This window comes from Anopheles cruzii, chromosome 3 (assembly GCF_943734635.1).
Source record: "Anopheles cruzii chromosome 3, idAnoCruzAS_RS32_06, whole genome shotgun sequence".
In the NCBI taxonomy this organism is placed as follows: Eukaryota; Metazoa; Arthropoda; class Insecta; order Diptera; family Culicidae; genus Anopheles; species Anopheles cruzii.
In genome coordinates, this window is record NC_069145.1 from 15,521,480 (window position 1) to 15,547,399 (window position 25,920).

The 25,920-nt window shown below is 50.5% G+C and overlaps 2 protein-coding genes across 6 annotated transcripts; one reads left to right on the forward strand and one right to left on the reverse strand.

Moving 5' to 3' along the window:
- Window positions 1–261: 261 nt before the first annotated feature.
- On the forward strand, window positions 262–21,703 carry LOC128274279 (ATP-dependent Clp protease ATP-binding subunit clpX-like, mitochondrial). 5 transcript variants are annotated; one of them, XM_053012418.1, is made up of 7 exons: window positions 262–367; window positions 3,850–4,123; window positions 17,845–19,021; window positions 19,087–19,363; window positions 19,444–19,593; window positions 19,675–19,896; window positions 20,070–21,703. In XM_053012418.1, the coding sequence occupies exons 2-7, from the start codon at window positions 4,051–4,053 to the stop codon at window positions 20,292–20,294; spliced, it is 2,124 nt and encodes a 707-aa protein (XP_052868378.1). In that variant the 5' UTR covers window positions 262–367; window positions 3,850–4,050; the 3' UTR covers window positions 20,295–21,703. The 5 variants fall into 5 exon arrangements, with proteins under 5 accessions (XP_052868378.1, XP_052868375.1, XP_052868376.1 ...); XM_053012415.1 differs by having other exon boundaries at window positions 270–528; XM_053012416.1 differs by having other exon boundaries at window positions 270–524.
- Window positions 21,704–22,096: 393 nt separating this feature from the next.
- Window positions 22,097–25,472, reverse strand: LOC128271822 (tumor necrosis factor alpha-induced protein 8-like protein). The gene is made up of 4 exons (XM_053009476.1): window positions 25,365–25,472; window positions 24,263–24,395; window positions 23,690–23,844; window positions 22,097–23,608 (listed from the first exon to the last, which is right to left on the reverse strand). Exons 2-4 carry the CDS (start codon window positions 24,273–24,275, stop codon window positions 23,195–23,197), a joined length of 582 nt encoding a protein of 193 aa, XP_052865436.1. The 5' UTR covers window positions 24,276–24,395; window positions 25,365–25,472; the 3' UTR covers window positions 22,097–23,194.
- Between the last annotated feature and the right edge of the window lie 448 nt (window positions 25,473–25,920).

A 25,920-nucleotide genomic window follows, 5' to 3' on the forward strand; every position in this document is an offset into this window, starting at 1 on the left:
GAAATTATTGTAGCAACTCACCAAAACAGTAACAAAAAAACACGTTTGGTAAACAACTTCGAGAGCAAAACACTATAGAGATCCTGGACGTGAGAGACGCATGTCGATCAGGAAACTTGTATGCAATGCCGGCTGCAAAGAGCGCAATGGAACTGCTCGATTTCGACTGCACGTGTGAGTGAGACGGTCTGCACTACTCGAATGTCACGGTGGCCGCGCAGCTGTCAAGTGAACGCGGCGACAAGAACCACTCGAATTCGTGCGGTGGTTGGTGCGGGCAGAAGAAAATAAAGTTACGCACACGGGGAGAAAAATATCATCACATCATCCGTGCTCGTGGTCGCTGCGATAGCGTGAGCTGTGTGTGGTCTGGTGATTTGTTTTTCCGTTCGTCCAAATCCTGATTCCGCTGGCCCGCTACCCAGCAAATTGTGGAACCCGCGGCCGTACGTTCTGAAAGTACTAGTTCCGGACGGTGGGTTTTGTAATACACCTTACTAATTGCGAGAAGCAAAAGTGAGCCTGTGAGTGAGTGAGCAAAAGCGAACATATACAACCTTGTAATCAACACAATCGCACTGTGTTTCCGGCCGTACCGATAACCGTGCTGACCGCCGCCGCCGCCGTGTGAGTGGCCAAGGTTCTTGAAGGTGAACAAAAACACAATCCAGTTCGAGCGGGGCGCATAGTACCTGGTGTACGTGTGGGGGCAAGGATGAAAACGCGCAGTTTCGGGCCGAAAAGAGTTCAAAAGTCAACGGCCGATCGCTCGGCGCGGCTTGCTTTGTGAAAAAAGTGGCGAAAGAACACTAACTTTGTGAAACGAAACCGTTCCGTTCCGTGGGAACTTCGTGTAGAGGCACGCAAAAACTTGGGCAAACCGATCCGCGGAGCACCATCGCGTTTAATGCGACGCAACATTTGCTTCCCGTGCACCACCTACGCCCTCTCCCCATTCTGACGACCGTTTTCTTTCTCTTCTCAGCGTGTGGACCGGACATATGGTCGTCGTCGTCGTCGTTTGGGTTGGTCTAAAAATGTCCCGCGGTTCGCGGCCCCCGCGGGATCCGTAGCAAATGGCGCGGCAATGATTTCATAACAAGTGGCAAAAATGCAGTGGCCCGAGACGGAGGAACGGAGGGTTGACCGTGTTTTCACTTCGTTACAGCTGTTTTGAGAGAAGGACCCCTTCCGGGCGTCGTTACTTCGGTTCCGTTCCCCACACACGCGGACGCCACAGGATATGGCGGACAAGAATGTAAATACACTCTCGCATTTGGCCCCCTTTCAACCTGGCCGTGAAACGAGAAACACATGGCCCGGGATTGCGCATGACGGGTAAATCGTAAACAAACCTTCGAAGTGGACGAAACACTCAGATGCTCGGGCAAGTGCGCCATCGATCGCCAGGGCAGGACAGCCATCCGGCCACCAGTGCAATTGTTAATGGCAAATAATCGAACAGTTGCCACACGTTTACCGTGGATGCCTCGCACGACGGAATGGATCATCCCATGAGGGGCTTCTTGACGAACTGGAGCGCCTTCCCGGCTCGATTGACGTCATTCTTGGCGGGTGACGGCACAAGAGGGCTCCGAATCACTGCCCGCGCCTGTTCCGGAGGTCCAAGCATTAGAACTTCTGAAACCTGTTGCGCACGCCTCTTGAGAAGGGTCTCCTCGCCGTTGCTGGCTGTTGGATGATATATAAATAACGAATGATCTGAGCCGTGACCCAGGGCAGGAGGGTAGCATTGCTGACGGAGAGATGGGAGGCAACGTAGGAGTCGAGCCGTTGCCGTTGATTGACTGTGCTGTGGAACACCTTGAGCGCAAATAGGTTGCCGGTGGACCTAGAACGAAGCGCAGTATGTGGTGGTGGTTTACCTAGAACACGAAACCGGTCAATGATGCGGCCAGTTAGTATGTTTTTTTTTGCAATGTCACAGAACCAGGGACGCCAAGCGACACCTGGATGCCCCCACTGGGTGCTTCAGCCTTTGTTTTGTCAAGGATATTATTTTCCGATGGGGATATTGTGTCGCCGCTTCGCTTGTGCCCCGTGGATCGTGTGTCTGAATCAATATTCATCGTAAATGTTATAATCCTGCCTGCCTCTTGCGCTACTTTAAATGAAGTTTATCTATGCGTTTTTGTAGAACTTCGAAACGCGGACCCCAAGGTCCACCCGATATCCAACGGAAACGGCCTCCGAAATCAAGAGTAATGGACCGAAATAGTTTCGGTGGCGCGACGGTGAGCACACTCCATCTTCTGTCAAGGTTTCTCCGATATAAAGTTTAAAGTGTTACAATATTGTGTTCTAAATTTTGCCATCTAATCTTACCAGGAACTAAGTGGTTGCTGTTGCTTCCGCTGATTAATGGACCAAACAGAAGGTCAACATCGTTGGCGGCCCACCTTGGCTCCATCCTTACAGGGAGATGACTCGTTTGAAAAATGTGGTTTCGAGAACTTTTAAAACTCAGCAAAATGGGTTTTTGTTGACCGTTTGTAGTTTCCCCAAAAAACTCTGCCCGCTAACGAAACGGGTCCCCGTTGGTGTGCGTGCTTCGAGCGCGCTCCGACTCGCGGGACGGGACGCCGCCTTCCAACATATCGGCGCACGTTTTGCGGACGGTTGCGGTTCCTCGATGCGGTTCGAGGTTCACCAAACGCGATCATACTGTTGCCGGTGGAAGACGTGCGCGCGCGCTCGGTACACGACGCTATTTCTCTCGCTCTCGGTGCGTGCCAATTGCCCACTCGCCCTGTGCTTCGTCCGGTTCGTCGTTTTTGCCTTACGTAGGGTTCCATCCGCTTCACTGCTGACGCCGTAATTAGGTTTTATAAGGCGACGGTTTACCGGTGTACATTACCTTCAAATTAAGCCAAGCAAAGTGTACAAGAACTAGAATCGTAAAAAGTATCATAAAAGTATGTTAAACCCTCCGTAGAGTGTCGGAGGCGGCTGACTCAACGGAGTTCAACTGGGGAATCTTTCCTCCAGGTGTAGCGATCACTTGATCGCTTCATTCCAGCGGTGGCGCTGGATTTCGGGGGAGTGCCGTGAAAGTTTTTCGATACTTCGTTTAATCTTTCACGATGTGGCCCCATTATTCTCCCTCGGAAGTGCTCGGTAGCCAGTTGCGGGTGATGCAACCCGAGGGGGCGCGTATTCGGCCGAGAGCCCATTAGAGCGATTATCTTGAGCCGTAAACCCTATGGCCTACAGGTAGGGTCCAGACATGGGGCAACAGCGAGGAGCCGCCAGTGAAAGTGCAAGTGCCGACGATCTAGATGGATGGGCTTTCCAGTTTTATTTTGGATCTCGTCTTATGGCGTACGTCTCGGACACGTACGTGTTTTACGGTGGGACTCAATCGTATCTCCCTCTGAGTACCGTTAGAGTATGGAGATTCGGTTCCTGCTGGTACACGTCGTAGGCCCTACCGTTGCTTTCCTCCGGGCCGTTCTCTTTCGGACCTGACGTCGGACCACGATCGAAGTGAAACCGAAAGGGGAGAAAAAATATGGGTTGTTACTCGCGTTTTTTTCCTTCTCGGAGGCTCGCGGTTCATTATGGTGATTTTTGGGCTTTCCCGCAGTCTGATGAGCGAAGCGATAGATACTTTCAACCAGCAGCAGCAGCAGCAGCCACACCACTGTTGGGGCCGGCATAGTGATGATGAACGCATGATGGGCGAAACGAACCGTGGGTTTTATTACTTTAAGCTAGATTAGGATCTGCCGGGCATAAATGTAGCCCCATAATGAACCTTCAATAAGTGGTCTAACGTTATGTGACACTAATTCGGTTTCGCGTTACACCCTCTTTTTATCTAAGCAGTTGAAACATTGAGTAACGTTTCGGTGTAAAAATCGACACGCGCCATTAAGTGTGGAAGAAATTGAACAACTTAAAAGTGATCCTCATTTGTTGCGTGTGTCCAATAATAACATTGCCAGAAGAATAGCGCGTGAGCAGAGAGTGGCCAGGATCGTGAAAATCTTCTCCCGATCGACGGTCTAGTCTCGGCGCCCGATCGAGATGCGTAGCGTGCGCGGCAGCTTCACCATAGGCCGGTTGGCGATCTATCCGAAGAACTCCAATATTCGTACTGGTAAGTAGTGGCGATGTTACCGGCAGAAAGTACTTCACACACAGCCCCGTCTTGTAGGCAAGCGAACGAAACAATTCGAGGCGAAAGGAAAACTCCTTGAACACACCTGGAACTGGATCCCCTTTCCCGATCTGCGCGATGCGTTCTTGGTTCGTGGCCCGTCCCTGCACGAGGGGCAGCACTCGATCGGAAAGTTAACTGCTGCCCTCCCCACCGGGATCGTGGCTTTTGCTGCCAGCTGCATTACTTTCTATGGTCCCTGTGCGCGAGCGCGCGACCTTGAGCGATGTCCCTTTCCAAGCAACTCGTCTTTTATTTGTTCGCGGTCCGTTTTTTGGTTGCAACGGTTCGTCTAGTACGACGCTGGCGAGGAATGCCGCACAGCCTGAATGTGACCTTCGATGCGCTTGAGACCACCAACAGCTAGAATGTGGCCAGGTTTATCAATTTCACAGTTCGGCCACCTGTTGAACGGCCGCCACACCACTACCAACCGGCCATTAAAGCACGTTCCATAAATTTTGCTACATTTTTGGTTTGCCATTGCCATTCGCAAAGCTGCCTGCCATCGGGCTCATTATGACGTTGAATGCTAGGGGTTTTTTGTGTGTGTTAGGGTTGCTGTGGAACCGCAAAAACCGAGACCAAGATTCGCATTGTAACTCAAATATGACCGATATGGCCACCGGCTTCTTCGACCTCTTGTGGCGAAAACAGTCCGCATCTGCATATGCGGTGGTAGGCGGTGCAAAAGGATAAAGGTGAGAACTCGCCTTCACACAGCCGACCATCGATGCACACGCACGGTTGTGGCCATTTTGTTGCTTATTTCTTTATCGCCCTCGTAAGGACACAGATAACGAATCAATTATATTCTTGCGCCGTTTCGCACTGGCCTTTTTCACTCTTGCCAGTTTTGTGTTTGTGTTGTGTTGATAATGATCGTCCGCAACAATTGGGTGCTAATTGCCGGCATGGGCTTATAGCGGGGGGTTCGTGGACATTTCGTAACACTTCTCACGCAACATGAACGGATTTTTCTTCGTCCGTTGTACGATGAATGAAGTCGCATTGTTTTGTTTACCGGCACCAGCGAAGGAGGTACACTTAAGACGCTCCCCAAAAGGTCGTATCGCGGGCTTCGTATCATCAAACCAAATTCCCAGCTGACCGGCGCCAAGGCTGTTGCCCACACTGTCGTCTTGCGGTTGGCCGTAAGATAGCGCGCGAGCGTATCGTCGTGTCCGGTGGTGAGCCACTCGGGAAGGTCGATCACGGTCTACGTTAGGTGTATCGGACTGAGCCTTCGCTCGATGTAGGCAAACACGCCGCTACCAAATGATTCTGCCGACGGAGAGAGTCAGGCTACGAGAAAGGGGGTATCCTTCTCAGGCAAATAAAAAGCCACAACAAACGTGCCCACGGAGATCGATAGTGCAATAAAAGTCTCCAAGAAAAGCGCCTCCGTCTCGACTCGCTCTGCTGGCTAAGATTAGCGTTGATTAAAACTCTCCGTGACCTTAGTCGTTGTCGTCGTCGTGGGTTTGCCGGGTAACCGGCGGCTTAAAACCCCTCCGGGCGCACCATCGTCTCGAGTCCGCTATGCTGCCGCTGTCACGGCGCCGACTAAAATTGAAGGTCAAGTCCCCACGAGATCTGCAACGAATAGTATCGCGCTGTCGCGCGCGCGCTAGTCGCTGAGATAATTGCACGTGATAGCCGTGCGTCCTTCGGGGGGTAAGAGATCTTGGAGGCATGACTAAAAACTCGGGTCACACGCAGTGGTGTCTGGTGGCTGCTAAAACGGTCGTTTGTTATGCGCATCGGAGTGTCAAACGGACCATTGTTTTTTCTCCTCTCTCGGCGATGATGACAACGGCAAAGGCGAGGATTAATACGTTGGACGCGTTTGCCGTTTAAATTAAAATGATTCGTGAGCTAGGACATTCGTGCGTGCGTGCGCACGCGCGCGTACGCCGGGTCGGCGCTTTTACTCTGGCTGACTGACTGGCCGACTGAATGACTCGCTGAATGACGGACGGACAAGTGATTATCATTAGCCTCCGGCTTTTACTCCTGTTGATTGCTTTTTCCAAACTCAGCTTCGTAAGGGTCACGTTCAAATGTTACATCAATTCCTAAGAAAACGACTATCAATGTCAACAGTAACGTTTTAGTAATCGTGAACGGGAACTACACTGAATCTTTTTCAGACGGTCTGTCAGTGACCCACTGCGCATCGTGAGTGAGGACTTGGGCCTAATCCTTGACGGCCAGCTTACTTTCAACAAAAAAAGGAGTATGTTCGGGTTAAAGTCAGCAGGATGCACATAAATATCGATACCAGACGTCGATCTTGCGATGATATGATCAAGTACAATCTGTTATCAACAGGATATCACAGTACACTGCGCCGCAGTTACTTGCAACCTTAGCCGTAGAGTGTCCGTTCGTCACCTTATGAGGGTCCAGTGCCATTTAGCTTGATACATAAATAGATGTATAAATGGGTCAGAGAAATATCAGACTCATAATATCGGACAGACGGCGAACTGATTGGTTAGCTCTCTGGGTTGTTCCAAAGCGTGCCCTAAAATGGATACTATCCAAGCAAAAAATATGTGGACAGATTTTATTTTCAGAAAGCACAACATTTCACTACATTCCGGTTCGCGCCACAGCCAACAAAATTGTACCGGGATTGACTCAAAACAAGTGGACGGACTTTGGTCCATCAGTAGCCGGAAGATGCACGGACTAACCGCGCGTGTCCGTGATAGGGTGGGTGATTGGTGATCTTCCAAAAAGAAGCCCATTAAAGAGATCCTTCAAATTCACAATGTTTGAATTCTACTCACCGAAACAACCATCGGCCAAAATAGTCTTGCCCGATCACGTTCAAAAGACCGACCGACTAAAATCAAAAGACCACAACGTGTAATCTTTCATCGCACCTTTTATACGCGGCGATAAGGTGTAAGGTGCTGCGCGCTGTACGCGACGATCTCCAAGGTGTGTGCGCCATCAAGCCACAGACGATCGATTGGTGTCGATTTATGGGTCTCTCTTTTTGTTGCTTATCTTTGCGAATCATTGCGTGCCTTCCTCGTACGCGTACGTCTCATTTCTTCGTTGTCCGCCCGATTTGCGCGTGTGACGTAAGAAGTTGAAATTCCCCCAATTACGGCCACTTGATAACAGATATTCATCCCGCCGTCGGGAGGAGTGTTTTATTCGCCCCCGGGCGAAGGTTTTCGAAAAGCGCCGCATTAATTTTCAATAGAGTACCTGTTGGGCAGCTGTGCCGCCAAAAAACGGCTCGTCACGATGGTGGCGATCAGAAGATCGGATGATGGTGTCGCGTGTATGGTTTTATTTTTCGCTGTCGTTGCCGGCGCCGCCATTAAGCATGCAATTGACAGCGCGCGGAGATGGGTCTGTGCCTGCCTGCCTGCACTCTGGCGGCGGCGGAGTAGTTGCGCATCAGGAACAGGATTCAGCTGACCTAGTTACGCGTCCGACCAGGGGCAGGCGCGTCCGTGACACGATTGCGCACACCCAGACTGTTGCCTGCTGCTGAGAAGGTTCGCCGTAAAGTGATCGTCGTCGCGGTCGCCCACTTCAGCAGCATCCCGGGGCCAGTTTGGTGGGCTTTTTTGTGTGGTGGCTGTGCACTGTAGTCAGATTGGGCAGAGCAGCTTCTGCTTCTCTCAGTTTCTGTTGGGCTTGTGGTGCGGTGCCTGACAGGCACAAGAAGGAAATCAGTCAAACGCCCAACGCGTTTTATGATGCAGTTTTCGCCTGCTGGTCCTTGCCTTGTGCATTTTACTGTGGCCGTGCGGTACCTCGAACCGGTTCACCGGGCGGGTGCATAAAATGGCCGGGGCAGTATAAAGTTTATGTCCCCAAGAGAAGTCCTCCCACTGGTCGGACAGTCACGCAGGAGTTGTACGAGTTCTTCGCCCAACTATAGCACCGTCGTCGTGATCGCTAAATGGCGTCGTGGCGATCGTGTACGGGCCGCCAAAACAATGACTCCGTCTGTTTGCGCGCCTCCCCTTTTTCGAACCGATTATCGGCCGACGAACGCGCGGTGGTGAAGCATACCAAATGCGCGACCAGTGGGCTCGATCGGGCAGTCAGGTCACCCACACAGTTTTTCACAAGTTTCGAAACTCGAGGTCGGTGCACAGAAGGCGTGCGTACTCTGCCCACTTTGCTGTAACCGTGGTGGCCTTTGCGGTGGAAAAAATGGAAACTGTTCTGCAAGAACGGTCGGCCGTTGTATGTCTTTTGAAGGCTGCGGTAATGCAGCGCCCAGCCGAGTTCGTGCGCCCACCGTTGGGTGGCAACACTCTAGCTTTCTCGATAAAGCGGGTGCTCCAAAGGCAGCCGATGTACGGCTTATGCTAATGAGCTTCCGATCCCGTTTCGTTGATATTCGATGTTGCTCGCCACGGCTCTGGCTGTCAATCTCTTGGCGGGATCGGAAGTATCCGGTGGTCCACAGCGTGGTGTGGATTACGTGGGGTGTTCCCCGCGATTCGCTGTCTGTGAAGGTGAAGGTCATTGGTGGACGACGACGACGACGACGACGACGCGGCCTGTGCGTTGCGTATGGCGGCGGCAAATTCGGTCCCCAAGGCTGCCGTGGAATGCTGTCCCGATATGACTTTACGGTCGATTGACAGACGATGGCTTTACGGTCGGCTGGCTGTGTGTGGCGCCAGCACTCCGCTAACCAGTTTCTCCATCAAGTGTGACTTTAGACGTTCTTCTTGCGGGAAAAAGGTTAAAGCCTAGTGTTCTTTTTGTCAACGATCACTGATCGGTGGCTACGATCATGTGTCGTATTGCAAAAAGGCTGCAAATAAACCTTCTCAAGAGTTATAGGATCAACCGAACAAATAGAGAGCGAGAGAGAGAGGGAGATTAATTTAAGGCTCTTGCTTACGTTTTTATCGATCTCCTTTGTGCCGATGCCTTCGGGGCGTGAGACCACGAACTATCGGGCACCCGAGTGCCTTTGGAAAATCCCTTTCCGCCGTTTGCAGCCGAGTCAAGGTCACGGCGAAGTATTTGGGCTCGAGTTTGGGCGCGATCACCCCAAAGGGGCACAGTGAAAGGAGTGTTCGGTGAGAAGAAATTTTTCGGCCATCAGCTTGGTGTACCGCAAGGGAAGCGCTCCCGCTGTGCGCATTACGACAACTTGGCGCGTGGTGTGGTGATTGGTACACCGCGCATTGTTATGATAATGTAATTAGAATAAAACATGACGTAAATGGTACCATGACGGGCAGTTGTGATGAAGTGCTTTCTGCGGGAACCTGTTTGCGTTCGGGACGTCGCAAGACGATGGTCCAGCAGCCAGCCAACCAGAGCCGACCGCCTTATGCGGTAATGTTTGGTCAGTGATTCTTGCTGGAATGCTGCTTCGTGCACACACCGCGGGACGTTCCGTTTCTTCTTCGTCATCGCACCGATCATCAGCTGATCATCATCTTTGCCTACGACACAAATAGGGGTGCGCGAATATCGCGAACGCTGCTGCAGTGGTCGTTGTCGTACGGCGTTTTTGTGTAAACAACCTGATAACCCTCCGGTCTGGCCATTTTTTTTTTCGCGTCCCAATGTTTACCACCCTGTCATCGCGTGGCCGTTGTCAAATGACGTTCGCTGGTCGTCGCCGCACGTCGAACGTCACTTTGGCTGGTGTGGTCCGTTGTTTACGGACGGCTGAGTATTGTTTATCAGTGTGGCTGCTGCTGGTGTGATGGTCGTCATGCCTTATCGAGCCCAATCACACCGTTCACCGGGCAGCAAAGTGTGTGTGGTGATTGCGCGCCTCTAGAGGGTTGTATGGGTGTCCGCAGGATTTCCCGGTCGAGTCGAGTCGAGAGCAAATATAGTTCGCAAAACACTCGGAACCATCACCATGCACGCAGAACACGGGCACTCGTGTGTGCTGTCCGTCCGTTGGTCAATAGTAGCCGGCCGGCCACCGTGGATAAATATGTTGCTCTCCCAAGGTCATTTCCATTAGGCCTCTCCGATAACGCAGCTACCTAGAGTGGTGGTGAATCTGTCGTCAACTTTACTGCCACAGCCGCTTCCTCATTCTATCGTCGGTTCGTTGTGTTGGGTGACGGCCCCGCGGTGCCGTGCGGTCGTGTTGTGGTCAGCAATCAGTAGATAAACCAACCGAACAGGTCCGAACAGTGAAGTCGGGAGCGTGGAGCAGGACACGATCATGATTGATTTTTGTTAATTGATACGATTTAGCGATGTACGTGTTACTGTGTGCGTTCGATCGTGCCAATCTTATGCCAATCCTTGGTGTGACAACCAACAGGATGATTAACAATACACCTTCGTCGTGCAAAAATTAATGTCTTTCGATCTTGTTTATCTTTGATCGTAGAAAACCAGCCGGATCCGTTGAATTAACGCCTTCCAGCAAGATTCTCAAGATAACTTGCAGGGTTAAAGTTATTTATACGGCCACTGACGAATGTTCCACGATCGAAGCTGCATAATCAGCAAATGCCAAAGCAACTTTTTCGAATCATTTTTTAGTATTTTTTTTGCAAAAGATCCGCCCTGAACATTTTTTGAGTGACTCGACCGGGGTTTCAATGTTTTTTATTGCACAATGACTGATTCAGTGTTGTCTTTAGTATGCTTATCAAAACTCATCGGATGGGCTGCCTGTCGTCAACAATGTACCTTTTCTGTTTCAGTCTCACAAGGAAACTGTGCACCTCAGTTAGTGCCAAATTGGGCAAATAAGATGATGATTTCATTTTACTAAACTTAACCTCGCGAATTGCTTCTCTCTAATTTTTATTCTCTTGTCTTTTATATGTCCTTTATTTTATCAAAATGCAGAGCAAATATCCGCGTTGCTTTTGCGGTACCACACTGACACTAAACGAATGAATTCTACCATCGATTTTTATCTTTTTACGAAAGAATCCCATTTTGTCTGTGATAAATTTGCCCGATTAAATCGATCGGTCCCAACCGCGATGGAATCTACTATTGACCAAACAAAATTTATTTTTATAACACCCCCGAAACCAATGACCATAATTTAATTTATTTTATTTCAAACAAACACTCGGATTGTTCGATGTTCGAATAAAACTATCAATTCTATCGCATAGGCCAGGGTAGTCTTATTGCCCCAGGGGTGCATACCACAAGCGCCTGGTAGTCACACCAGGAGGCGGCAGTTCCCCCTGATTCGAACACTGATCGATCGACCGAGCCTTCCAAACTAACGCACGTGGTGTGTCGCGTGAAAGAAAAATGGGCCGTTCCGCCGTCTTCTGTGCCTGCGATCTTGCAACATTTCTCTTTTTATTGTGTTGATGATTTCACGCGACACACCGCCCCTGCCCCCGGGGGGGTCGTTAATGGGACCAGTGTTTCGTTGTTGCGTTGATGTGTTTGTTGCACTCGCGGGGTCCGCGTTTTCCCACAACCATCGTATGGCGGGCCACTTCCTACGAAATGGCCCCAAGCGTGCACGTTGTTGCATCGTCTGTTCGGGGCTGGTTTGCAATGCCGAGGTCGTCGAGTGCAATTGCAAATAATAAAGCGCGCGCTCGCGCACGTGTGGCGAAATGATCGCTACATTAAACAATCATAGATCTACATAGTGGCCCGTAGGACCGGTTCCACCATTTTTGGACAACACTTATTTTGCGGCACGTACGCGTACGCCCTCAACGCGGCGGCGGCGTCGGCGATGTAGTAGACGGCCTGGCACACACCGGGGGCCCCTTGACATCCTTCTTTTTCAATGCACTTTCCGGCGCGACGTACCTCATAACGAATGCCGAATGCTATGCGCGCGCCCGGCATAATTCGTATCGAGTCCCCGTGAACCTTCTTCGGCCCGACAGCGATCCGATTGCCAACTTTGTGTGTCGCCTTTCCTCGGCGTCGGCAGGGCCCATAGTCTGGGTATGGAAAAGATTGCTTGTCGCACAACGATCATAACATAAGCGACGAACCCCGACGCACCCCCGGACGCAATTTCTGGGGGCACCCATGCTCCGGCGGTTGATTCATCGAACGTGTTGTTTCACTTTTAAGGAGCAAAATGTGCGGTGTGTTGTAGGCCATAAATTACGGAACAATGCGTGCGCACGGCGGTTCGGTTCGGTTGCGGTGAAGAAACTAACCTCACATTTCACGACCGCAATGTATCGGAGGGGCGCAATGGATCAAGGTGCGCCGCCGTCGATCGGTCAATCGGGGATCGCTGAGGTCGCCGATTTTTTCCTTCCAAGGAGCCCATTCGCGGAGCATGAAATGGGGCAATTCGCTATTGGCAAAGTTTTTCGGCAACGATGACCACTGCTGGGTGCACTTTTGGGGCCCGCTACACCACGCCCCGGCGTACACGGACCGTTTTTTTTCGTTTTGTTTTTACACTTTTCGGCCAGCTTGCGCATTCCAGGCACGCACGCACGCGGCGCAGGCACGCAGGTGAGCTCGCGGCGAAGGCCCGCATGACCCACTGCGCAATGGACGGGATTATTTATATTAAAGTAACATTAATAACAACAGTACACCGGGATCATACGGGTATTATTTATGCTTTTCCAGGGGCCGGAATGACACACGTCATTACGACCGACCGGGGCACGCCATGTTGCAAGGAGTTGCCCAGCAAGAGGCACTACGCAGCGAAGGAGACGGAGCACGAGTGTCCTTAAATGGAGTTTAGGCTCGTCATCCGTCTTTTCTGTTAATTTATTATTTCGTTTAACCAAAATGTATGCCATTTCGGACGGATGGTGATGCAATAAAATGTAATGAGAGAGATGCATGTAAGAAATATACATATTTTTGATGAGGATCATTCCTCAAATAAGATGAGCCCAAGCTCGATATGGTTGATGCATTGCGGTGTGAATTGCATTGTGGTGGCATCATTACAGCACTCCCTAAAACACGCTGTCTGGGGCTCTTCTTCTTTGCGTACAACCGTATCCAGCCGCGCGGGAAAACGCACACGTAACCACTCTCAGGAAACAGGAACAGGAACGACTATCCATTCGGTGTGTAGCAGGTTCCCTTGTGCTATGAGAAGCGCTACCTGAAGCGCCTATCACAGGAGAGTGCGATCAATGCGAAGTGTTGGCTCTAATTGTCTAATATTTTCTCATAGACATCCATACACGACGCACTCGATCATTTCCTTGATATAACGGGCACACCAGTGTTCGATTTTCTCAACGTCTTTTAACTCCATCATACTTCTTTGCATCGAGTTGTACCACTGCTCTTGCGCCCTCGTTCCTTTTTCGCCTATTGTAAACTTGGCAGTCTCGCCCGTAATCAGTTTGACAATGTCTATCAGCTGTTCAACAGAACCGATTCACTAAATGATGTCTAGCATGACGACCCGTAATGTGTGTATCAGTGACAACACAAAATCATAAATACGGCCCGGTCCGTTCTTCTGAGATTAAAAAAAAACACAAAATCACCCTTATCATTTGGTTTTGTAATCTATGAATTCGCGTCTTTGTACAAGAAGTAGAAAGCGAAATTGTGGCGAGATAGTATGATCTTGCAGAAGTGTGGACTCTATGAATGCTGGCGTCAAACTCGCGAAGAATCTCTTAAAAGACACCTTATTTTACTGAAAAGTTTGGTTGGTTGATTATTTAATGTTTTTATATTGCGCTGTGTAGGCCACACGGAACCGGTGAAGACCTTCTAAGAAGAACCTGAGAAGAGTTACGCTCTCCATATTTTGGAATGCAGATTGGAATGCTATTGATCGTCTGGCGGTTATAACTGATCGGAAAGCACCAACAACCAGTTGGTAGATCACACTTTTGAATGTAGAATAATAGAAATTAAATCAAACCGACCTTAAGGGCGGCAATAGAAAGAGGTTGGAGCCGTGTCACGAATCGAAGTCACAGTTGGGTAACGAATCCGAATTTAAGTGTGAATTGCATCCCCCCTGGGGAGTGTACATCTCATTCCGCGTCTCACGAGGATTTTACTGTAACCTTCTTCATGCTTTTGGTAGATTTTTATTGTAAAAACCTTGGTAGGTATTTTACAAATAAAGCCGCCGTTCAGACGTTAAAATTGATACATCAAATCAACACATTTAGAGTTAATTTTACAAAGCCCGCTCAACTACTTATTAACTCACGTGGTACGGGTTTCCTTCTTTTTTTCTGTGCTGCTTCTGGTCTCTTTGCATAGTTTTTCTGTTCCCTATTTTTATGGTTGCGTTTCATTTTCTTCCGCCAAGTCTGGTGGCCAAAATAATAATAAACCACCGCCGTCGTGGTCGTCGCGGCACCGCAATCTTTTTGTGCAAAATCCCTCCCGCCAACCGGCACTGACCTGGCGTTGTTAAGAAGACGGTGGTGGTGACCCAAAAAATCCTTTTGACCCTTTCTTAGACGGACCGCGGCCTGTGCGGGCCATTCGCTAAGGTTTGGCAGTTATGATCGCGGGATCGCGGGTTTTGTTTCGTTTTTTTTTGTTGGTTTTCTGCTGGCCATTATTGCAAAATACCCTACCTGGTATATGGTGTGTAGCGGCCATTGTGCGGCCCGATGAAAAATGTCGCTGGAATTACGCCATCTTCAGGGGGCTTCAGGGGGCTCCCCCGACAGTTTTCGGTGCGTTAAGAGTTCTCGAACCAATTGAACGCCACCGACGACCACGGTTCGCGAGAAGGCGCAAAGCTCTTGAGCCCGCCGCCGCCGCCGTATAAGGGTGTGCTACCCAGCTCTTTGTGAGACGCATATGTGCGGGTCATTTGGAGCAGGGACTCGCCGAGGCCAGGCCGACGGGGTGGCGCTCTCGAAAGACTGTGTCGAGCTTCAGAAATCAACGTTTCTGGAACGCGGCCATTAACACCATTTGTCCGGCCAGTGCGATGAGGGCCCTCCTGTGTGCCGGGGGCTGAACGGCGGCGGCGCTGAGCTACCCATTTAGGGCAGGGTTGGACTGTGAAAATGAAAAATATGCTAGAAATGTCATTAATCATCACCACGGCGCGGCGCTGCTGGAATGCTCGTAAACAATGGCCAACCAGCCCCACCAGAGCGCCGCGCGCCACTGACTTAAACACGGAAGTGTGTGGCCAAAGGCACAAGGCTTTGTTTTGTTAATTGTTGGCTCGTGTGTGTTTTTGGGGGTGTTTGGTTTGGCCACTCTGAAGTGAAGACTCACTCGCGCCGGACTTGGGCGCCATTTCACGCATGGACGGACCGGCAGCTTTTGGCGAGAAGGTGGCAGCGGCCCCCGATGGCGGTAATTCATCGATCTAACAACCGTCACACCGCCGTCGCCATCGCCACTCGATTGCTTTGATTACTGTCATCAGCGCTGAACACTTTCACCTGCGGCTGCTGCCAAACTGTCAAAATTGCACGTCAAATTCAAACCCCTTTGCCGTGCACCGTTGCGGGATGCCGGTGGTCGATCGCCAAAAAACCGGCCGTCTGTCACTGGGCCTGGCCGGCAACAATGCCGGGCCAGGGCGCCTTTTCGGATGATGTAATTTTAGGCCCGGCTCCGCATGGATTCGATTGCTCAACGTTAACTATTTTAGAGAGCGCCCACTTCTGGAGCCTTTTTGTGGTGCATTTTTGTTTGGCTTAGCAGGAGGCGCAAAACATAATATCGCGCGCGTGCCTTTTGATCGATTGGGTAACGAGGTGATTTATTTAGATACAGTCGAGAGTTGCGGTGTTGGGTGAGAAAGATGATCCTTTCCCCCGACGGGGTACGCGCAACACGGACCGCGGACCACCTTCACTTGCGCGCGCGCGGTTCGTTAATGAAAAATTACTAAACCACTAATTCCCGCTACGGGGAGCACGGGGAGACTTTTTCGTGCGGGTAGCAGCGTGTACTGTCACGGATTGGTCACGGTCCTAATACACCATCGTCGCATTCATGTCCGCCCAGCCCGTCCGTCCGAACCGTGGCGATGCCAAGATAAATGATGACTGGTTGGGGGCCTTCTTTTTTTTTGGAGTGGTGAACTGTTGGCGTGTTGATTTGAAGATAGATTTCGGCGTCGAAAGCTTCAGATCTGCCCTCATTTTTTGCTTCTTTCGGGTCGGTTTTGGGTGTCAATGTGTCGTCACCGGCACCAGCGTAGTCGCCAGACTTTCAGTGTCATCCTGTGGTGCGTGGGAATTTTTGCGGGGTCCAACTTGCCCATGAAGCGCTCGCTTCTTACTTACTGCTGGCGGTGGACCATGGACCGTGAATGTCGTACTCGTCGTCGCACCCTGATTTAGGTGCATTTGTTTGCCGTTGCACGTCTCGCGGGGAGGCCCATTATGCTGACGGCTGGTTTTGACGGTCTATAATCGTTTCACGCGTTGCTCAGCTAGGGGGAGACACACGACGGCCGCTTGCTATGAGTGGCGCCCAGACGCGCCCGGGCGTCTAACGATCGTGAGCGAGCCTTTTATTAGCAACTGTAGCAACGAGAGGGGTGCGAAGCACGAGGAGCGCATAAGGACCCCCACGACAGACAGACAGACGGGGAGCCGGGGACATTAAGCGGCATTTACGCGCGGAGCGGCACGATCGTGCACGTGGATGAAACAATAACGCGTGTGTGTTTGAATGAATGAAAGCAAAACGGCCAGCAACAACACTCATCAGCAGCGCCAGCAGCAGCATCAGCAGGCCAGGGTGGGGAGTGGTACATTATGGGCGAGACACCGTTTGGGCTTTCTGTTGTGACCTAATGGCTTCCCCAATTACGTCCGCGCTTATGGGGGGCGCCCTCTCTGTACCTTACACCTACCATTAGACGACGGTGTGTGGTGGTGATCGTGATGAGTTTTGCCTTTCTCCGAACACTTTCCGGCGGACGGTCGGGGACCCCCTTCGGCGCAATCTCAATCTGTCGCCTTTGCGAAAGCTAACGAGATTCGCATATGACGGACGGGCGGGCGCGCATCATCATGATCATTAGTTTATTGAGGATCATCTCATCTGTTGTGCTTGGGCCGGGTAATTCGGCGGGAAGCCGTGCCCGATCCTGGGGTCAACCACGACGGGGTCTCGCTTACCCTCGCCACTTTCTCTGCCGCGAGCAATTGTTTTTTTCTCTACTGGTACTGGTACCTGGTACCTACCATTTCATCCCGGCCCCTGGCTGGCCCCAAGCGGGGTTCACATTACATCAGACCCTTCCGCCGTGGGCTGGTCCTGGATCGGCTGGTTGGTGAGAGCCGAGGACCGTGCCTGACTTTCTGTTTTGGCGCCGTCAACCGCAGCCGGGAGGCGGCCTCTCCGGTCGTATAACGATGATGATTATCTGTTTCTGCAATTGCGATAGATGCAATTGGGAGCTCTCTTACGTTAACACACGCGCGCGGCGGGGGTCACCACGGTCACGGTGCGGCCCGGTGAGAGAATAATCCTTTTTCTTTCTTTCTATCGACTGTAACGAAACGCAACTGTTTGTGGATTGTGGTTTCTAATACTCTTTACCAACTGCAAGTTGTTCGCCATCCGATTCGCAATTTCAAGCATCACGCCTAGGTAGCACCTTGTAGTGGACTACTCCAGTCCGATCCCACGATCAAGAAGTGTTATTTTGTGTGATGTTCTGTTATTTTAACTTCTTTTCTTTGCCTAACACTGTTCGCTTCACAAGGAGTCATTACTAATTGTCATTACTTCCTGCTACCCTTTTCTAGGTTCTGTGTGCCTAGTGTCGTCCGCTATCACCGGCAGTCACCAGTTCCAACGGCAACACCATCCACAATGCACGCTAACAACACTGACCACCAGCAGCAGCTCTCCGTCCGGCCAGCATTCTTCTTGCAGCAACAGAACCTCCGGCAGCCAGCATAATAGCCATCAGCACAGCATAAATGGGTGTTCCTCGGTGCTACTATGCTGCCCTGCGTCCGCGGTGCTGGACACCAACCGCTTCTCGCGCCGCTCGTTCCACGTCTCATCGGTCTGTGATAAATCGTCCTCGAAGGATGGCGGCGGTACCAACAACGGCAGTGGCACTTCCGGTGCTTCCGGTGGAACGACACCACCGCCGACCGGCGGGAGCAGTGGCTCCGGTGGTTCCGTTTCATCCGGTGCCGGTGGCGGCAAGGACGGTGGCAAGGAGCCACCGAACAAGAAAAACACCCTGTCGTGCCCGAAGTGTGGCGATCCGTGTACGCACGTTGAAACGTTCGTCAGCTCGACGCGGTTCGTGAAGTGTGAAAAGTGTCACCACTTTTTCGTCGTCCTGTCGGAGGTGGACTCAAAGAAAACGATCAAGGACACGGAGACCAAGGGCGCCCGGAAGCCACCGCCGCCGCCGAAGAAGATCATGGAGTACCTGGACCGGCACGTTGTGGGCCAGGAGCTCGCCAAGAAGGTCCTGTCGGTGGCGGTGTACAACCACTACAAGCGCATCTACCACAACATACCGGCGCCGGCCACGGGTTCTGGTGCGGCCGGTGGCGGGCCCGGCGGCTCCCAGCAGCAGCTCGACTCGATGTCGCGCAGCGGCGATCTGCTGCACATTTCCGGCATCGGGCACACGATGATGAGCTCGGCCCCGTCCGAAGTGCCCCGGCCACCGTTGGGTGCCGGTGGTGCCGGCCACGGTGGGTCCGGTGGTGCCGGCGGGGCACACCATCCCGGTTCGGAGCTGCTCGACAGGAAGACGCACGAACTGAAGCTGGAGAAGAGCAACATCCTGATGCTGGGACCGACCGGTTCGGGGAAAACGTTGTTGGCGCAAACGATCGCCAAGTGTCTGGACGTGCCGTTTGCCATCTGTGATTGTACGACGCTGACGCAGGCCGGCTACGTCGGCGAGGACATCGAGAGTGTGATCGCGAAGCTGCTGCAGGACGCAAACTATAGGTTAGTGGGGCCGGCATCGCTAGGCGGTGGACAACAGTTCTCATGGGATCGATCCGTCTTTTCAGCGTTGAACGAGCCCAGACCGGGATCGTGTTTCTGGACGAGGTGGACAAGATCGGCGCGGTGCCGGGCATTCACCAGCTGCGCGATGTCGGCGGCGAAGGTGTCCAGCAGGGCATGCTGAAGATGCTCGAGGGTACAATCGTGAACGTGCCGGAACGCAACTCACCGCGGAAGCTGCGCGGTGAAACGGTGCAGGTCGACACGACCAACATACTGTTCGTGGCGTCCGGTGCCTACACGGGGCTGGATCGTTTGATCGCCCGGAGATTGAACGAAAAGGTACAGGCAGGAGATTGATGCGAGGTCCAATCCGGGTCTTGATGTTGTGTTAAATGTTAATTTTTATCTGGGCTTTCTAGTATCTCGGCTTCGGAATGCCGGCGAGCTCGTCGGAAGGACGACGGGCTGCACAAGCGTCCGCCTCGCCCATGGACAACGATCAGGTGGAACGAGACGCCAACCTGAAGAAGGTGCAGGCAAAGGATCTCGTCGAGTTCGGAATGATTCCGGTGAGTGACGCCAACTGGCTACTGAATGACGCTTTTAAACCGTTCTAACGGTTTGGGCTTTTCTCTTGGGAATTTGTGCAGGAATTCGTCGGTCGCTTCCCGGTGCTGGTACCGTTCCACAGTCTCGACGTCGATATGTTGGTGCGCATTTTGACCGAACCGCGGAACGCGCTGGTTCCACAGTACAAAGCCTTGCTCGGTATGGACCAGGTCGAGCTGTCGTTCACCGACGAGGCCCTGAAGCACATCGCCCAGCTGGCGATGGAACGGCAAACCGGAGCCCGTGGACTGCGTGCAATTATGGTGAGTGAATCCCAACACTACTCTATTCCAATTTAACAGATGCACGTACATTTCGGATCATGGTCATGGTTTCTTGTCTGATGATTTGTTACGAATGTTTTGAGAACCAATGAGTTCCAATGAGTAGGGTAAAACGATAATAACTTAGCAATCAAACCTAAACCCGTTCCCAGGAAACGCTTCTGCTCGAGCCCATGTTCGAGGTGCCCGGTTCGGACGTGAAAGGCGTTAGCATAACGGAGGAAAGTGTCCGTGGCGGTGAGCCGGTGTACGTGCGGCGCGGAGAATCGGGCGCATCGAGCAAGGACTCATCGTCCGCCTCGGGCGATGCAGCGGCGCACGGTAGCAGTACCTCTGCGGAAGAGGAAGAAAACACAAAGGTGCGCGTTAAGCAGTAAGCGAGCGAGCCTATCGATACCCAGGACACGGTCAACGATCCGATTGCGCCGGATGTGTCGGATAGGCGGGCAGTGTAACACAATTGTACATACGAGAGCAGCACCATTCACATACGGCCGCGTGTTCCTGTTTTTACTTCTGCCGAACCTCTTCCGTACGCTGCTCAATACAAACGGTGTACATGGTGAATGGTGTTTCGGTTCCCTAACGGCGCATTGGCCGCTCCCGTTACGTGCTCTTTGCCCTTACAGTCTCTTACAGTGCGCCCCGATTTTATTAGTATATAGTGTCCCTCGACCAGAACGTTCCTTTTTGCAATGCGTCGATCGGCTTACATTCTCTCGGCAAAGACGATGTCGGAAGACACAGGATTCATTCGACTTTTTAGTTAGCGTACTCCTTCGCGGCTGGGGCGTGTGTGTTGCCATAGGTTGAAGGCGGGATATTGGATCGCTTTCTAGCTTAGCGATGTCTATCATGCATGATGATGGGGAAAGAATCCTTTTTTGCAATTTATTTGTTCGGCACACGGTTTGGTCGCCGAGTGCTCAATTTTTAAGTAGACTTTAGCGAGAGGCACATGACGCACAGCGCGATTGTGTCCAACGTGCGTCCAACGCGATTGATCCGGAGCGCGAAACGGGATCGTTAACGGTGAAAAGGTTAAAACATAGTTTGCAAAACACGTAAATTGTGCTAGAGAAAGGGAAACCCGGCACTCGGCGGCGGCACCACGTTGTAGCTGTAACGGAGCCCCGTTAACGGATGATTGGTCACAGGCAAAAAAAGAGCTAAAAAAAAATCATCAAGTATGGACGCATATTCATCAGTTAGATCTCGTCTCGTAGAAGCTGGGTTAATTGTGTTTTTTTGTTTCGGTTAAGAAAGGGAATAAAAAAGGCGAGCGAAGAGAATAGAAACCGTAATTGGAAATATTAACGAGATGCCTCTACCATGTGGCCGGCCACCAGTGAATGACGACATAAGTAGTACACTATACGAGGGGCGGTAGAGAAGAGGGAACAAAATGGTGAAACAAATCACTGAGAAGATGTATAAAAACGCGCTCACTCACCCTAAAGAGACCGGTTCTTGTGACCGCACGGAAATGAGGCACCGTAAGTGCGCGCGCGCTCTATTTTCCGCATCCGCCAAGCCGTCGTTGATCGGAGCACGTGAAAGAGAAAGTGTAATTAGTACGTGTACAAGCAAGTTTACATTTTTTCCTTAGTTTAGTGTTTTTGTTCCCCAATTTTGTGGTTCATTAGACTACGGTACTCGTCTCTACGCATCTGCGCGAGGGAGAGACACCACGAAACGAGATATTTAAGTTAGGTTAGTGAACAAGTGGAGCGAAATAGTAATAAAAAATATATAATGAATAAAAAGCCAGGGCAGGGATATTCGATATTGGTGGTGAATCGTCGCGGAGTGGGCCTAAAGATGACTAAACAGTAGCGCCGCAACAGTAGTATAAAAATGTGCTATCAATGTGGGAAAAATTTTGCATATCAAATGTGGGCTTTGTTTTGCACGTCGCTGATAATTAACGAATAATTTTCCCTGTCTGTTTCTTCAAATTTAAAGTTTTGACTGCACGTCGACTGTTTATGTCGACTTGTGGTGCATGTGGTGGAAATATTTCATGAAATGGTGAATTTGAACGGTATGAAATGTTTCGCGTTTACGATCTCACCACAATTGTGGAGGCGCCAGGTTTTTGGGGGCACGTGGGCCCTAAAATTGAGCCCCAATTTCAACCGCCAATAAAAACATTAGTTTACTAGGTGCCCATTCAAAATATCTTCAGATTTTATTTTGTTCAATATCATCTACGGTGTGCCACACGGTCGCAACACCATTTACACCATAACCTTACAAACACATGGCTTTCCGACATCATTCCGTTATTGTTCTATAAACTATCAATAGAAAGCAAGCAACGTTCTCTTAACAGTGCCGGAGAAGCATGCTATTCCTTAGATAGTTGAAAGACGTTTTACTTTCCTAACCTTCGGTCTACCCTCTAATGGTGCGTCAATAGGCTCCGCGAGTCCGGTTTTCTTTTCAAATTGTAATTTTCGGTGCTGTTCTGTTTAGTGACGTACCAAAAACAAACTAGTGGTCTCTTAAAAACTGGGTCGAAATAGTTCGAAAACTGGTCCGTTTTGTGTTTGGGTGAGCTTCGGTTTGCTTGTGCACCGTTTATTCGGTTAGTTTCCACTGGGTGGGGTTTATATTTTTGGCTGCTATAATAAGCTATTGATTTTGTAATCATCTATGGGTCCTTGATTGGTTGATGGCGAGTGAGAAAATTGAGAATTGCCAGTGCCTTTGCGTGTAGGGTGATGTAGCATTTGGTCGTTGAATGGGTGAGATAAGGTAAGAGAATCTGGTTTGCGTGTTAGTAAATAGCTATCATTCAACACTTTCACAACACAACATCTATGGACTGCGCGGACTGCACACTGTTCGTTCGTTTTAAATATCTTCAGGAAAAGCGCTTACTTTTGATATGGACAAACACCTAGGACAGCACTGATGGTCCGCCTAGATTCTGTATTCTAACACACTGTTCTTACGCAATAATGCAGTCCCATTCATCTTGCTACTAAATAACTTAACGTAAGCACTCGATCCTCTTCTCCCTGCTCGCTGACTTGACTTTCGGTTTAGATCGACTGTTTTTTTTAAAATAACTTTCTTCCGACTAACCCTAGAGCAGCGGTCCAATCGTTCCAAGGCAGAGTGGGCATTGGTGACACGGCGTTTTGGTGCGCTGATATTTGTAAGGGTGTTTTGTTTGCTGTGACGAAATCTACGAAGCGCGGGGAACTTCCAACGGATTCCCTCCGACCGTGCCTGACTAATGACAGAGGGTGTAAACACTGGATGCGCATTAAATATCTCCGTTTTCCATCGCCTTGTTGAGATCCACCACGATCTTGTCCATGATCTCCCGGTACGGTGAGTCTTGCCGGAACGCGGTCTCGAGCAGGGACGAATCGGCGAACGTGTCGAACACCTCGTCGATGCGACCGAGCGACTTGTCCGTCAAATGGTGCACCACGACGGCCCGCAGCAGGCTGCGGCAATCGGCGAGAGATTTCTGCAGATAGCCCAGATCGAAGCTGTAGTCGACTTCGTAGAACGACAAGATGGCCATCTGCAGCGTCTGGAACTTGGAGCGGAACCGTTCGGCGTGCTTCAGTTCATCTGCGTTCAGCTGCCCGTTTCGGTGGAGCACCGCAATTTTGATCACGATCTTGATGACGTTCTTCACGAGCCGCTCGGCATCCTTTTTGCTGCCAGTCTACAGAGGGATGGAAACGCCAGTAAGGGGACACTGTGACTGGGACAAGTGACGGCATCGCCAGATCGCAGCACTACTTACGTGAACCTTCACCAACCGGTAGACGTTATCCAGCAGTGAGGCGGTCGTACCGTCGATGAACACTTTCGCCACATTTTTGGTCGCCATCCGCGACAGGATCTTCTTCTGCGCCCGCAGGCCAATGTCCTTTGCTTTGAAGGCATTGTCGGTCATAACTGCGGGGAGGGAACGAGTAAACAAAAAGGTGTTTATTTGTGGGCGATTCGAGGGAACTTCCTGCACTGAAAGCTTCCGTTAGTCCAGTTGGTCACTGCCGGACCGAAATGTTCACTGTTGGCTCTTATCATTGTGCACGCATCGATTGTGGAAGAGATTCGATTGTTTGCGGAAGACACAGCACATTGATATCTCGCGCGTCACATCTTACACTTTCGAGCGAGCACCGGTGAGCGTGAAATGGGAAACTGTGGTACTTTGGCCACAAACACGATTTGGCCCCGATGGTGATTGATTCCAACCACCAGCTTTATTGACTTTCCTTTTAGCAATTAGTGGTTTGGTTGGGAGAAGGTATAATTGAAAGCTTTGTGACCTGCGAAATAAATGAAGCTAGTGTGATCGTGTGTTACCCACCTGTATCGATCATTATGATAGGAGGTGATTGCAGCTAAAACCTAATCCCACCGCTTTCGAACGATTTTACTGTTCCGATAGCTAATCTGTTCTGCACTAAATCATAACAAACTAATGGACTCGATGAGTGCTCCTGAAAAAAGAAAGAAAAACAAAACATAGCAGCAAACATAAATTATAAATGTTTTCAAATTATAATAGAAATCCGCAACAGAACAGAACAGTGATGGGTGGCTCGAGGTGAGAAAGGAAAAGCTATACGAACAAAGGGTTACCAAACAAGGATGTGTACCTGGATCATCCCACTTGGATATAAAATATGGATTTTCAGTGTATAGAAAAGGTACAACAAAAAACGTTGAATGTAGTAATTTATTCCATAGCTAACAACGGCCCGTTCGCACGCGAAGTTGGCCTGAGTCACCGCGGCAATCCAAGGCTTTCCGTGCGTGTAATTTCCACTTGCGGCAGAATTAGTAGTCAGCCAACTCGACCGGATGCGGGACACGAACCTAGTTTGTGCGACTAGGGCGAGTAACGAATACTAAATCGGCCCAAAAAGTAGAACCGTTCTTTTGGGTGAGAGTAAAATGTTAGAAACCCATATTCGGTTCTGAGGAATTCTGAGAAAATATTGTTGAACGTTGCCCCGAATGTTTCCGTTTACGTCGGCTAGTGCAAGTTAATGTTAATTGATCCGATTTATTCCTTCCTTTCCAAAGGTGATTCTCGTTGGGAAAGGATTTTTGAACGAGTTCAGCCATCTTTTCGTTTCATTAGCACGGACCAATTCGTGTGTATAATCCGTGTAGAACTTTGCTGTCGATAGAGAAAGCCTAAATGAGTATTTTTTTTGGAAAAGGACACGCGCATCTTTCGAAGGATTGTCCACCATTCGAAGTTGGTCTTCGTCGGTCTATTCGATCATTGGTTAAAAGCTTCACCCGGATCCTGCTAATCATGGCTTAAAGTCCTACGAAATCAGATTCGCTTCGCAGCCTTTCTTAAGCCCGCCCAGGGGTTCGCGTACCTGGCGATCCTTTCCCACTAGGCTAACCACTGGCACTTCACGAGACAGAAAGGACAGGAACAGTTCACTTACACAAACAGTTCGCACACTCGACGGCAATGCGCTGGTAAACGATCCACGTTTGCAGTTCGAGAATGTTGGCCGCGTTCATGCTGTACATCGCTTCCTACTTAGAGGCCCGGTTAATGAACAAGATTTAGGTGGGCTGGTGTTAGGCTCGTTGTCCTCGTTTTGTACTTCTAGAAGGGTTGTTCCTTAATGAACTTGCCCGGATGGAGATGTGGATGGATCGGATCCTTTGGTGAGCTTACGATGGCTTCACGCACCTTCCATCAGAAAACGAACTGGGACACGCCGCTACGGGCTGAAACGAAAGACATGTATTGTATGTAATTGCAAAGTAAACGTGATGTGTCATTGCGATATGTAAAGTAATCCTTTCAGTTTGATAAGAAGAAAGCAACGGAGCGCATCTCTTCGAAGACATTTTCACCCCGCAGAGTGAACCAAGAATTAATTGCTTTAAACATATTCATTAATGGCGGAAGATTTTGGGGTGAAAGTGAACATAGAATTTACGGCCGCAATTTTATTTGTTTTCGCCACCGCGCAACTTTGGTGTCATCGA